The 14,689-nt window shown below is 40.3% G+C and overlaps 2 protein-coding genes across 3 annotated transcripts in view; one reads left to right on the forward strand and one right to left on the reverse strand.

The window, feature by feature from the left end:
* Positions 1-1,250: 1,250 nt before the first annotated feature.
* SERP1 (stress-associated endoplasmic reticulum protein 1) overlaps positions 1,251-14,689 on the reverse strand; it is a 59,168-nt gene continuing 45,729 nt past the window's right edge. Inside the window, exons 3-6 of one of the 2 annotated variants that reach the window (XM_011958953.1) lie at positions 5,467-6,326; positions 5,287-5,421; positions 4,944-5,019; positions 1,251-3,732 (exon numbers count right to left, since the gene is read on the reverse strand). In XM_011958953.1, the coding sequence (XP_011814343.1) occupies positions 3,692-3,732; positions 4,944-5,019; positions 5,287-5,370 (201 nt within the window). In that variant the 5' untranslated portion in view covers positions 5,371-5,421; positions 5,467-6,326 and the 3' untranslated portion in view covers positions 1,251-3,691. Of the gene's footprint in view, positions 3,733-4,943; positions 5,020-5,286; positions 6,434-14,689 lie in introns of both variants that reach the window. The other variant, XM_011958952.1, reaches the window with a different exon arrangement.
* EIF2A (eukaryotic translation initiation factor 2A, 65kDa) overlaps positions 5,942-14,689 on the forward strand; it is a 34,531-nt gene continuing 25,783 nt past the window's right edge. The window contains exons 1-2 of the mRNA XM_011958951.1: positions 5,942-6,078; positions 11,924-11,993. Coding sequence (XP_011814341.1) covers positions 6,051-6,078; positions 11,924-11,993 — 98 coding nt within the window. The 5' untranslated portion in view covers positions 5,942-6,050. The remainder of the gene's footprint in view (positions 6,079-11,923; positions 11,994-14,689) is intronic.

Below are 14,689 nucleotides of genomic sequence, written 5' to 3' on the forward strand. Positions count from 1 at the left end.
ACCCATAAAAGGACGGATTCCTTTTTCCTTCTATGAATTGGCAATTTTTAAAAAATTAAAGAACTTCTGTGAAAGCAGAAGCAAATAGCTCATGAAAAGAGAAGTGTTCTAAGCGCAAGTTTTGCAATCATTCCTAATACCATAGGGTACAAGAAACTTTGGTTCATTTGTGCTCTCCCCCAATTAGCTCTGTGATGGAAAAAAACAAAAAACAACAACAAAAAAATTTATCTGGTTTTACTTGTCCTTTGAAATACTTATTACGATTGTGGTTATGCTTTCATTTCATTTTATGTCTGTTCCTTCTCTTTTTTTTTTTTTTTTGAGATGGAGTCTTACTCTATCGCCCAGGCTGGAGTGCAGTGGCCGGATCTCAGCTCACTGCAAGCTCCGCCTCCCGGGTTTACGCCGTTCTCCTGCCTCAGCCTCCCGAGTAGCTGGGACTACAGGCGCCGCCACCACGCCCGGCTAGTTTTTTGTATTTTTTAGTAGAGACGGGGTTTCACCGTGTTAGCCAGGATGGTCTCGATCTCCTGACCTCGTGATCCACCCGTCTCGGCCTCCCAAAGTGCTGGGATTACAGGCTTGAGCCACCGCGCCCGGCCGTCTGTTCCTTCTCTACTGCTCTGAAAGATATTTCAGTGTCGGGACTATGTATTCACAGTTCAATACCTGGCATATAAGTTATTCATTGACTAAAATGCATGTTTTTATTAATCTGCTAATTGAAGCAGTTGGACTAAATTTTCCATGTCCCTTCTATCTTTATGTTTATGATACATTTTAATTTACTTTAAATAACCTAAGCCTAGGCAGTTAATTTTTTCCCTTAATTTCTAGCCTTTTATTGCTCATTAAACCTCTTTCTAAATAAGGACATGTGTCCTAATTCAATTTGAAAATAAAGCAGTACAAGTAGCTAGTGTGGTACTAAGTTTAGACAGGAAATGCTTCTCTGAGGGAGTGCCACAGAGTTTGCTGTTGCAGCCAACCAACTCCTACCTCTTGAAGTTAAGGTTTGCATCTAAAAAATAAATTTAAAAACTAAAAAGCCAGGTAAAGGCAAATCAAACTTAGAAACAATTTCCAAACGGAGAATCTGGTGTTCTAAGTTTTACAGACAATAAAGCACAATAAAGTTTTGTCGGTGAACCTGCTACTGAGCCCAGGAACATAATCCAGCTCTACATGGTCGTCCTTTGTACCAACAGACTCCAGTAACTTCAGTGAGAAGAGTCATGGCCCTGCAGTTGACTATCCACATTTCTTTAATGTAAGTCAAAGCCCATTACAATGCATCCTGTTACAATGGAAATCTTATTTTTGGAAGTCCACTTAATTATTTTGAGCAACATTATATACTATACAACCCAACAGATAAACAGATACAATAATTGACAACTTGTTGAAATGTTAGAGCTAAACCACAAAGAGTAACTGAGTAATGCTGTGCTCAACATTAGCTGATCCATAAAATTCAACTGGCAAATGGAGATCAAAGAATTGTGCTTTATCTTGAGCTTGAATTGGATGACAAGGAGATTAGGAAATCCTAACTGGAAAAATATTCAAATCATTGTGCTTTCTATGTATCCAGTTATAAATCTTACATCTGTGCCTCTGCATACCATTTCTTTTAAGTACAATACTAAACCTTCTTTAAAATCATTTTCTACTAACTACAAAAGGTACACTCAGATAACTGTAAAATCATCTGCTTGTATAAGAAAAGCATCAAATATTCAGGGAACTTTATTTTTAAAGAATAAATCAAATAAGACACAGCTTTCGTTTACCCAAACATGCATAATCCAACCTAAATATAAAATGCACTTAATTGGTAAATTACACATGAAATACAAAGGGAACGCAATTTTACATATGTAAAATGATTGCCAGCTATAGCAATTTAACAGTCAAATTTATCAGAACATTGTACATTAAAAAACAAAAACAACTTAAAGCCAATTATCTATAGTAAACCAAGGAAAATTCTGATATGGAATGGTTTGACTCAAAGCAAAGAATAAGGCACCTGCTATGAATTTAGCGCAACCATAAAACAGAATTAGTTAACCAAGATACTTGTTTCAAAAAGGGAAACAAGTACAGAAGTTGATTAACTGGTGAGAAAGGCAAGTAACAATTTAGTTAAAAACCTGCCGGCCCAAGGTCAGTTGATTAATTTCTTATTCCAGAATAGTTAAGTTCCTGAAAGTCCTTAACCACTCCGCTCCCTTACTGCTCTCCACGTTTGAGGGTATCAGAAGCCCTCTATGAGGTTCACACTGTGTATAGACTAGGTAGCAGATTTCCCTTCTGTTCCTCTTAAAACAGCTTATTTTAAAAGAAATATCCTGAGGCAATTAACAAAGGAAACACAAGCAGCTTTCTTTCCAACGCATTAATACATAGACACTGCTCAGGTTTTTATTCACCAAGTTACGGCTAAGTATACAAACAGCCAGTACTTGCAGTTTTCAACAGTACTAGAAAACCCAAAACCTGCCCTATCACCCTCACCCTTACCATTAGTAAAACGTAAATCTGATCATTCATAACCTATAAAATCATGTAACAAAGGGAAGACTAAAGATTGATCATTATCAGTAAATCCATTCAATTCCAGATGCCACTTTAGGCTGATGTGTCTAGTACCCTAACGGCATTTCAATCATTCATCTAGAAAAGCATTTCCAAACTAAGGATAACTTTGTAGTTGATGTGCCTTTTTTTGCTATTAAAAGTGCTATTTAACATGCTAAAATAAAATATCTTACGGCACATTGGACTCAACAGCATGTTCTAATGAGGCATCCATGTTTAGTAGTATTTTCCCTAGAATTTTGTTTGGCATAGTAAACCCCTTTGATATATTAAAATAATTCTGGTGAAATCAATGTAACATAATCAATGTAACATAAACAAACCTTCCCTGATTGACTTCACTCCACCATGGCAGCTTTTAATGAAACCACAGTAACTGATTAAGTCAGAAAATGATCAAGTTTTTTCTATGGCATCTTGGGTTACTATACTCACTCATGAAAAATCCAAGGTAGTGTAATGGAAACAATATTGGTAAAATAGATGTTGTGGCTACAAGCATCTCCCTTTATATTAGACATTTAGAAGCTTTTAAAAAGTTTTAGATGCTAAAGGTTGTGGCAAAACTAGGCTATGTAGTTGTTCCATTTACAATCACCTTATTACAGGACAGTTACATGACCCTATAAGGGAGTGTGCTTTCAGTTCAAAAGAGTAATAAAGTGCCTAGCTATATAAAAACCACAAGACTTCAAATTGTAATTTAAGCTAACTGCATTTATACATTAGGGTTAACAAAATCTAGACCCTGTCTATGCAGACTTAGACTAATTGTTCAGTGTTTTAATAACCACATAAAAAAACTTACTCTTAATTGACTGAATAAGTAGGGTCCACTACTGTATCTTAACAATCAAATTTTATTGCTTTATTCATGTGGTGTTTTTTGCAAGGCACTGTGGTATGGACTAGAAAACTTGGAATGACTCATGAAGAAACCTTGGAATGACACATGAAGCATGATAGGAAAGTCATTCTGAGGCAGGATGCTTTACTGAATTGTTTTCAACCAGGGTATCAAACATCAGGAATGAGTTCAAGTTAAAATTCACAGGAGAATGGAAACATCTTAAGGTCAGTCACTTCACATGCCCATCCTGATACTTTGAATAATCTGGAAAATTGCTGTAAAAAGAAAGAGCAAATATTAAAATAAGCCTTGAATACAATAGGTCTGGTGACTAACAAACATTAATTAAGGTAGCTGTAGAATCCAAAGGTACTCTTACATTTGCAAATGGTACATAACTTCATTACAATAAGAAGTGAAGACAGGCCTATCTGAACAAATAAAACAATGAAATGTCCCTGAGTTATTTTTTTTAATCTTAGCTTCGCTGAATTTTATATTTAAGTATTACCAAGAGAATTTGCAGATAAGTAATCATTTTACAAAGAACTTAAAGCACCAAAGCAAACAGGTTTTTCCAGCATAGAATTATTTTGGTTTATCCCTAAATAATTAAGCATCCTTTTAAGGCCTGGCCTATAACACAAGCATGTTTCCTCATTCTCACAAAGCTGAAATTCAATAATCTTCAGGTTATATAAACTGCTTGGCTCTCAGCCATTTATCAGGAAAGTTTCCAATTGGTAAGTGCAGAAGAAAGGCAAAGTGAAACGTAAACAGAAATCTCAGTAACTTTAGAAAGTGGAAAACAAACTTCTACTTCAATATTAACAGCTTGCATATTAAGATGATAAACGAAGAGAGGAAAGACCTTTTTTTTGTAATCTATTTGCAAAGGCAAGTGTCTGTTTCTCTGACAGCAGGCTGCCCTGACAATTTTTTTTTAAACCATATGTCAAACGTTTCTTTTATTAACCTAAAAACATTTGACTCACACATGAAAATGCCAGTCAGGTACATTTCCTCTATAGTGAATCAATTTTTTGCACAAGCTTTACTTTATAAAATATACTCAATTTTGACATTAAGACGTTAGATTCTGGTATATGTTAAATCAAGTGCTAACATCTGTATGTACATATTTATAGGTTCCTTTGCAAAGACTGATAATGGAGTTAAAAAACATTCTAAATTATCATTCCGTTAGGTTTTGTCCGGTCTTACATTTATTCCAACTCGATCATTACTAAGACCTGACCTCCTTTCTGGTCTCCTGTGAGTACAAATTAAACTAGGAGAAGTTTCTGGAGCACCACCCTCTGTGCATATGTGGAACAAGTAATTCGGTTCAGATGAACTATGTGGAGTCCTCGGCAGGTGGGTTGAGAACTACGCAGGTAGGACTCACTACTGACCGGTCACCACGTCATCCCAAACCCTTTCAACCCAAGACTCTACCTGATGGGAGAGCCCGCAAGACACTTACCAGAGCCACAGACAACAAAAATGAAGAGAGCCAATAACCAGGGTCCTACAGACGCCTTCTCTTCGGGGGCATTTCTCTGCAAAAGCGAAAATCCACCATTTCAGATGCAGAGAAACCACTCGGACCCCAGGCTCCCACAGCCCCGGTGGCCGGCCCCCTCACCCACAGGTCTCCCCTTCGGTTCCCGAGCCCCTACAGTCTGGTGGCTCGCAGACTCGGGCCCCTACCCCTCCACGGCACCAGCCCACAGTTGGCCGGATCCGGGAGAAAACGCGACGCAGCCCCAGGGACCCCAACTGTGCCCCAGCTGCGGAACGCAGAGGGGCGCCCGCTGTTTCCTTACCGAGGTCTTGGCGACGTTGCCGCGCTGGGTGATGTTCTTGCTGTGCTTCTCGTTGGCCATACGGATCCTCTGCTTGGCGACCATCTTCGCGGCGCCACCACCTGCCCCGGCCACCCCTGGGACTCGCTCGCTCGCCTGCCTCCTCTCGAGCCGCTGCGAGGCTCGGCTCGTGGTGCCCGCGCCGCCGGAGCGCCGAGGTTCTCAGGCCAGGCGCCGGCTACGGCCGCTGGGCCTGGGCGCGGCAAGCGCGGGGGCTGAGCACAAGCCGGGCGCCGGTCGCCGACTGACTGGCCAAACCTGGTGGGTGCGCGGGAGGAAGATAACTGGCCGCCGGTAGTTCTCGCACCGTAGTCGCCGCCGCTTTGGCCGCCGCCGGGAGCGCGGAGCGAAAGAGGAAGGAAACGCAACGCAACAACGGGAATGTGCAGCCCGCCGCCTCGATCTACTTTGGGTTCGGCTGCCAACGTCAGCACCAGGCGGGCTCCGCCCCGCGGAAGTGCGCGCCCCTCCTGCTAGAGAAGGAGGGCGAAAGCAGGCGCACCCGCCCCAGTCCAGCCCTCCTAAGCTCTGTCAAGCGTCGCCCCAGATCTGTGCTTGCGCGTTCGGGCGCCTTTTGCGCGTCACTCCGCAACCGGAAGTGATTGGCCCCGAGGCTGATGGCTCCGGAAACACCAGCTCGCTGTTTCCACGCAGGAGGAGACGTGTAGGGGCCGGGTTCGGCCCTCGTGAACTCTCACCCGAGCGGTTTCTCTTTCCGGGACAACATGGCGCCGTCCACGCCGCTCTTGACAGGTGAGTTCTAAAGAAGCAAGGGCTCTCTTTCTTCAGACTAGTTTCTTATTTTTGTCTTTGTCTTTGAGAACTACCCGAGGAGCCCGAAAGTCTGATCTGCCTTTTCTTGTGGCTTGCGGAAAGGCCAGACTATCTTTTGGCTTTCTTGATATAGCGTGGCAATCGGAAGTGAAGTCTCCGCCTCTGGGCTTTGGGAGTATTCCCCCTCCCTTTCACTCATCCATCATTCTTGCCTGCGGATTCATCTTCTACAGGAATAGAAGAAGGGGGAGAAAAACAGAATGTGCTAGTTGAATTTGTGACACCTGGGTCTGCAATACTGGTGTTACACGGGCCCTTGTGAAGTCATTTAGCTCTACAGTAAGGACAAAGACAAACAGAGTTAGTCCACTAGAATGACCACGCACATTAAATACACCCGGACTTAAGTAATTCCAAATTCTAGCCTGCCTTCCTTAATGAGGTTTGTAGGACTGAATAGGGAGAGTGGAGCTGTAATGCAGGTTTCAAATGATGAAGGTGTGGTGGTAAGAGGTATAGCAGTGAGCATGATAGAGGTATTCTAGCAACATTTGATTTTGAAATGGTTATGAGCATATTAAAACGTTAGAGGACTTTTGAAATTTTGAAGCTGAAGACTGAGTATGTAGTGTTGAAGAAGATAATAAACTTAGATTGGACAATGTTGGGAAAGTTGCTTTACTAGGGTGTGGCTAGGAGTATTTGCGTATGAGTATTATGTAACGGAAAGAGTTGGGAAGGAAAAGAAGGCTTTGGTTAAGTTCTGATAACTATATAGAAGGAAAAAAGTCATTAAGAGAAACGTTGTCTGCATTTGAGGAGGGAGGCTATTCCCTCCCTTTACCCCCACCTTAAGGGCCGGGCGCAGTGGCTCACGCCTGTAATCCCAGCACTTTGAGAGGCCGAGTTGGGCGGATCACGAGGTCAGGAGATCGAGACCACCCTCGCTAACATGGTGAAACCCCGTCTCTACTAAAAATACAAAAAAATTAGCGGGACGTGGTGGCGGGCGCCTGTAATCCCAGCTACTTGGGAGGCTGAGGCAGGAGAATTGCTTGAACCCGGTAGGCGGAGGTTGCAATGAGCCGAGATTGCACCACTGCACTCCAGCCTGGGCGAGACTATGTCTCAAAAAAAAAAAAAAAAAAAGTAACCTTAAAACATTTTTGCACTTTTTGCCAGTCTACATTTCTATTTCTACATTTTAAAATCTTTATTATTAAGCACCATGCCCACAGATACTCAGTCTGTCTTCTACAGTTTAGTCATCATTTATCAAACGCTGGCTATAATGTGCTAGATAATATGCTAGGCAAAGACTGTTGGGCAAAGTTACATAATAAATTTTTTTTTAGGTTCGTAAAGGTAGCTTGTTATTCACAATTTTTAATACTAAATTATTATTTGAACTCTAATAAAAAAATACATTTTAAAATCTGATAAATAACCCCTCCTTTAAAAATGCCTACAGTAGTTAGTTCCTCACTACTTACAGGGTAGATTCCATCCCATGTAGCATAGGGTATGTAACCATTTATAATCCTTGAATTGCTCTTGAGACTCATGTATTTCCTTGCTATCCCATCCTATTTTGTGCTCCATCAATACTGAACTGCTTGTGAGTACCTTTGAACAACCTGTTTCTTCAGTCTAGTACTATCCTATGCCTCTAGTTGATTTGGCAAACTCTTTATCATCTGTTGAAATTAAAATTCATTTTAGATATCATTGCTCTGTGAAGCCTTTCCTCACTCTACCCAGATAGAGTCAGTCACTTCCTGGGCTATTTTTGTACCTTAAGTGTATTTGAAATTTTGTTTCACTTACTAAGTAGGATAATTAGACATTCATTTGCCTTTCTCCCCTGCTAGACTGTGAATCCTTCAATGTCAGGGACAGGGTCTTATTCATATCTGTCTTCTCAGTACTAGTGCAGTGCCTGGTAGACAATAGATACTCTAAATCAGGGGTCCCCAATCCCCCGGGCCAGATTGGTACCGGGCGAGCATTACCACTTGAGCTTCCCCTCCTGTCAGATCAGTGGGGGCATTAGAGCCTCATAAGAGCGCAAACCGTATTGTGAACTGTGCATACGAGAGATCTAGATTAGATTTATCTGTTTAGACTATCCTTCTAAATGAAGGATAGCCACTTTATAGTAAATTAGCCAAGGATGACAATTGTCTTACAGTGTTTAAAATGAGGGAATTTGTAAAAGCTTAAATGTTGTCTGTTCAGTGTACTCTTCATATTCTCATATTCTTAGAGGCCCAGAGAGATTAAGTGGTCAGATTCACACTGCAGATTGGCAGGATTAGGATTATACTTATTCAGATTGCTCAACTCTGTGGTCCATTTTTCTTTCACTAGAACAAACTGTTTAATCTTTTAAGCATTCTCAATGTACATATTTCATTCAACAGTAGATTATTTTACTTCCAAGATCTTCTGTTAAATTTAGACTCATGGGATTTTAGAGCTATGAATAGCTTGCAGATTAGCCAGTAAATTTTGTTAACCCCAACTCTTAATTGGGAATGACAAGCCAAAGCAGGTGAAAAAGGGATTTTTTTTAACCTAAAATCTCACTGCTGCTTGATCCAGATACTCACATGCTTCAGAAATCTGTTTTTCTTTCTTTCTTTTTTTTTTTTTTTGAGACAGAGTTTCACTTTTGTTGCCCAGGCTGGCATGATCTTGGCTCACTGCAACCTCCACCTCCCAAGTTCAAGCAATTCTTGTGCCTCAGCCTCCCAAGTAGCTGGGATTACAGGCATGCACCACAACACCCAGCTAATTTTGTATTTTTGGTAGAGATGGGGTTTCACAGTGTTGGTCAGGTTGGTCTCGAACTCCTGTCCTCAGGTGATCCACTGGCCTCTGCCTCCCAAAGTGTTGGGATTACAGGCGTAGGCCACCGCGCCCGTCCAGAAATCTGTTTTTCTTCATCTCTAGGCTCTTGCTTTCCTCCAGATTAAATTCATCTTTAAACTGACATTCAACCAAACGCCCAGCTCCAAAGGAAAGAACACATTTTTGCCAGTAGTCGCAGCAAAAATCACAAGGCTAACTGCCTTTGACTTTGCTTGGCTCATCTTTGTATCAGTCAACTTTTAATCATGTAGTCAGGACTAAATTATATTCTCACTCCTGGATACTCCTCAAAAGAAAATGAGAGCCTCCTAAAGAAGAGGAGCTGGGTGCTAGGCACATAAAACAGCAATGTCCATTATATGAAATTCACATTGTCTAATCTGCTTGACCAGTTGAAGTCACAGAGATAATTTGTTCAAAATTGAGTCATTTTCCTAAACTAATACGTAGTTCAGTGAATGTAAGAGTTGGGAAAAGTATCATATTTTAAAGATGACTACACCCCTGCCATAGGATCCTCGTTTATTGAAGCCCTGTGTTTTTCTCTAACTCAGGCCTAGAGCAATAAATAGTATATGAGTGTCTAAAAAGGCTAGTAAGCTTTGAAAAGATTATGTAGATGTTTAATGTATTTCACACAGCTACTGTGTGAAACTCTGGCGTTTATTTGTTGTTTTAATGAAAAGAACTGCTTGCATTGTAGATTTTTCTTTCTGCTAGAACATATTGCCGATCCCATTTGATTGAAGAGGGAAATCTCTAAAAATGGGGAATCACATAAACTCAGAATACACTATATTGAGCTAACTTCACATCGTATTTAGTTTCACGTTCAGATACTTGTAATTAAAAAGGACTCCTTGTTAGAAAGTTACATGTAGAAAAAAATTGTTTCAGTATTGAAAGGTTTTTTAGTCCATATTTTTTTTTGGTTTTATTAGTTATAAAACAGTTTATGTTCTGTTATGGACCTGATTTTGTGTTTTTTCTAATAAACTTTGTATCACAGCTTATCAAGAGTAAGTTAATTAAATGGTGTATCCTTTTATAAAAATTTATATGAAACTACAAAGTAATTAAATCTAGCAAGGCATCTTAGAAATACAAAATGTCAGTTTGGGCAAGGTAGCTCACAGCTGTAATCCCAGCACTTTGGGAGGCTGAGGAAGGCAGATTGGATTGCTTGAGCTAAGGAGTTTGGACCAGCCTAGGCAATATAGCAAAACCTCGTCTCTGCAAGAAATACAAAACTTAACATGGCTTGGTGGTGTGTGACATGATCATGGTTCACTGTGGCCTTGACTTCCCAAGTCCAAGTGATCCTCCTGCCTCAGCCACTCGAGTAGCTGGGACTACAGGCATGTGCCACCATGCCCAGCTACTTTTTGTAGAGACAGCATCTCCCTATGTTGCCCAGGCTGGTCTCGAGCTCCTGGTTTCAAGCCATCTTCGTGCCTTGGCCTCCCAAAGTGCTGGGATTACAGGTGTGAGCCACCACGCCTGGCCTGAGCCCTATTTTGTTTTCCAGCTTCATCATCCTCTAGCCACATAGGCCTTCTTCCCATCCCCCTGATGCTCTGTCATGTTTCTTTCCGTGGGGTTTTTGCGCTTGTTACTGTTCTCTTTGTTTGTTAACTGCCATTGATGCTTTACGTCTCAGGATACAAAACACTTTAAAGGATGCTTTCCCTAACCTTCCATTTTTAGGTCAAAACTCTCTATTATACCCTCAGTGGTACCATATAGCTTTCCTTTGATGCTCTAAACACAGGTATACAGTTCCGTATATTTGGCTAATTATTTGATTACTGTTTGCAAAGTTCAATGAGGTCAGAGACAAGGCAGATTTTCTTTCCTATTATATCGCCAGTGTTCAACATAGGGCCTAGGAGGTGGTTTGTTCATTTTTTTCCCGCTAAGCATTTGTTGACTAAATGAATCTATTTATTTGGTTCAGCTTTAGAAGCATTTAATTCAACCATTTAAAAAAGTGTAGTCTAGGCTGGGCGCGGTGGCTCAAGCCTGTAATCTCAGCACTTTGGGAGGCTGAGAAGGGAGGATTGCCTTAGCCTAGCAGTTCAAGATCAGCCTGGGCAACAGTGAGACTCTGTCTCTACAAAACAAAGCAAAGCAAAGCAAAACAAAACAAAACAAAAAGCCAAGCAAGGTAGCACATACCTGTAGTCCCAGCTACTTGGGAGACTGACCCAGGAGCATCACTTAAGTCCAGGAGTTCGAGATTGCAGTGAGCCTTGATCGTGCCGGTGTACTCCAGCCTGGGTGACAGCAAGACCCTGTCTCAAAAAGATAAATAAAATAAAATAATTTAAACATAGAAATAAGAAGTATGGTCTAGTTCTGTAGATGATTATTTAATCTGGAACTTTGTTTCCACTACATTTTTTAGGCTATTGATGTCATTGGGGCCTTAGTAAATGAATATGTCTCATTCCACTTGTTCTCTTAGTTTGAGAAATTGTGAATATATTAATAATGCCTTATGTTTCTAAAAACTTTAAACATATACTTTTTTTTTTTATTACTTTATGTAAAGCATACAGCTATCCTGTGTTCTGATCTTTCCATTTTACAGATTAGGTCACAGATTCAGAGGTGGTAATGTATCCAAGATTCTACAGGCAGTTATAAATTTAGGTCAGCCTCTGAGTTCATGTCCTCTTTACCACAAGACAACTGCCTTTCTTTCAGTGGTGACAAAGTTTCGAGTTTTTATTTAAAAAGTTACGTATTTCTCAGCAATTATATGATTTGATGTAACAGAGTAAGAAAATATGCCCTTTTGTTGCTAATATTCCGTAGTTCAATGAAATATTTAATGATTTCATTAATATTTTTACTAAAGCTATTTTTTTTTTTTAAAAAAGACATTTGTGTTAACTGAGTCTTTATTAACAAAGTAATTGTGGTTCTTTTTATTTTATTTCTTTAGTCCGAGGATCAGAAGGACTGTACATGGTGAATGGACCACCACATTTTACAGAAAGCACAGTGTTTCCAAGGTATGGTTTATTTTGTTAAGTAATGTTATATGTTACAGGGAACATACAGTACAATCTAAAGTGTTTTGTTGGTGGTGTGTTTTGAACAAGAAAGGAAAAGAAGAGATGAATTCGTTTGTATTGTATAATATTGTATTGTATAGTGTTAACCGAAGATGAAGAGAATACATATTCTCTATCAAGGAAAATGATCTTCAGATCTGAAAATAGTAACTTAAGCCTATCTGTAAGGTAGGGGGAGCAATACTAAGAAAAAGTGTAGACACTAGTGTGACTGAATACAAGCCTTTAGTTTACAAGAGTTCTAAGGAATGAGAAAAACTTGCAAATTTGATAGCCAGATCGCTGCCAGTAATCTTAGTGAAATCATAATGAAAAAGATATTAAAAAAGGGAGGACATATATATGCACATAGTATGTAGCTAGCTAGATATTTTTTTTTTCCCAAAAAGACAATGGACAAGTAAACCAAAAACTAGTTAAAAATGCTTATCTATAGGGGGAGAGAGTTACAGGATGCAGGGGACTCATCTGTGAAAGAGCTTTGGTATAGTTTTGACTTTGGACCATATAATTGATTTAAATTTAAAAATTAAAGGCTGGGCGCGGCGGCTCACGTCTGTAATCCCAGCACTTTGGGAGGCTGAGGCGGGCCAGATCACCTGAGGTCAGGAGTTTAAGACCAGCCTGGCCAACATGGCGAAACCCAGTCTCTACTAAAAATACAAAAATTAGCCAGGCGTGGTGGCGGGTGCCTGTAGTCCCAGCTACTCTACTCAGGAGGCTGATGCAGGAGAATCGCTTGAAACCTAGAGGTGGAGGTTGCTGTGAGCCAAAATCGTGCCACTGCACTCCAGCCTAGGCAAAAAGGTGAGACTCTGTCTCAAAAAAAAAATTAAAATAAAAATAAAACAATGGGAAACTAAAATAAGGAATTCTAGGTTTATATCAGGCTGGTGGCATAACCATATGAAAATGTGCAAAATTCTTTTTTTTGAGACTGAGTTTCGCTCTTGTTGCCCAGGCTAGAGTAAGATGTGCAATCTCAGCTTACTGTGACCTCTGCCTCCCGGGTTCAAGTGATTCTTCTGCCTCAGCCTCCCAAGTAGGTGAGATTACAGGTGCCTGCCACCATACCTGGCTAATTTTTTTGTATTTGTAGTACTGATGGAGTTTCACCGTGTTAGCCAGGCTAGTCTCAAACTCCTGACCTCAGGTGATCCATGGGCCTTGTCCTCCCAAAGTGCTGGGATTACAGGCGTGAGCCACCATGCCAGCCTAATAGTTTTATTTTTAACTGAAAGTTGATATTGTCATTTAAATCTACTATAGGATAGAGTAAATTAATTGTATTAATGTTGTTAGGCACCAAGATTTTTCAGCATTAGAATGAAAAGATGGACTTGACTGTATCAATATGAACTCATGATTTCTTTTCATAAAATATTTGCATTTCCTAGTTCTGTCCAATGAAAAGGCCTGGAAGCAGCAATAACCCAGTAGCAGTGAATATCCCAGCCTCACAGATTGTGATCTCTAAATACAGTTCTTCACTAAAAGGAACCACTTCCTTGGAGAAGTGGTCAACTCGAGGTCTGGGAGAGAAAATGTACAAGTTGGGGTAGGGACTTTGCCAGAAAGCAAAGAAGCTATAAAAGACTTAATGAGATTTTGTTAAAGGATTGTAGGAATCAGCTTGAAGAGATTCACACCAACCTAAGATGGGAACATTAAGAATTATGAATAGAAAGATAAAGCGTGTCAAGTATATAAATGCTCCCCCCAAAAATCCCCCCTCCATTTAAACCTTACTGGTCAGCATTGGTGGTTGATGGAGTCCTCACTCATTACTTTGAAAATTGATAAATAAAGGGAAGGAATCAAGCACTTATCTTGCCTTATACAAACTGTTTATCAGAGTAACCAAGTGGTTGATGAGAAAAAGAGCTTTGTAGATGAATTCCAGTTAATAAATGCAGAATGGATGCTGGATCAGACAATTACCATTTTGTCATCCTCAAGAAATGAATCTAGGCCACTGGTCTCAAATTTTACCAAGCATCAGAATCATCTGAAAAGCTCATTAAAATCCAAATTACAGCTCTCTTTCCAAATGTTCTGATTCATTAGATCAGCGGTAGGGCCCAATAATTTGCATTTTTAACAAATTCCCCAGTGATACTGATGCTGCAAATCTGGGGACCCCACTTAAGAACCACTGATCTAGGCAGATGATCATCAAAAGATGCTGAAACCTTTAGCTGAACTGTTTGATGACTGTTAATGGGAAACTTTATAATCAGGCTGTTATCATCTGACTCTACTGACCAGTGACTCTACCACCACTACACCTGGCTAATTTTTGTATTTTTAGTAGAGACAGGGTTTCGCCATGTTGCCCAGGCTGGTCTCGAACTCCTGACCTCAGGTGATCTGCCTGCCTCGGCCTCCCAAACTGCTGGGATTACAGATGTGAGCCATTGCACCATGGGAAAGAGATTTAAAAAATGTTTTGATATCTATAAACTGAATGTAAGCTGTCATTATTGTGTGAATGCAGAAGCACAAATGTCATCTTCATTTGTGCCGATGAATTAATGCAAAGATAGTGTAAGGGATGTATTAGTCAGTTCTCAATGCATTTGTTGTTATTTCGCAATTCAGGAAGTTTTCATCTCATGTTGTGACTACACTAA

The sequence above is a fragment of the Colobus angolensis genome, unplaced genomic scaffold (genome assembly GCF_000951035.1).
Source record: "Colobus angolensis palliatus isolate OR3802 unplaced genomic scaffold, Cang.pa_1.0 Scaffold48, whole genome shotgun sequence".
NCBI lineage: Eukaryota > Metazoa > Chordata > Mammalia > Primates > Cercopithecidae > Colobus > Colobus angolensis.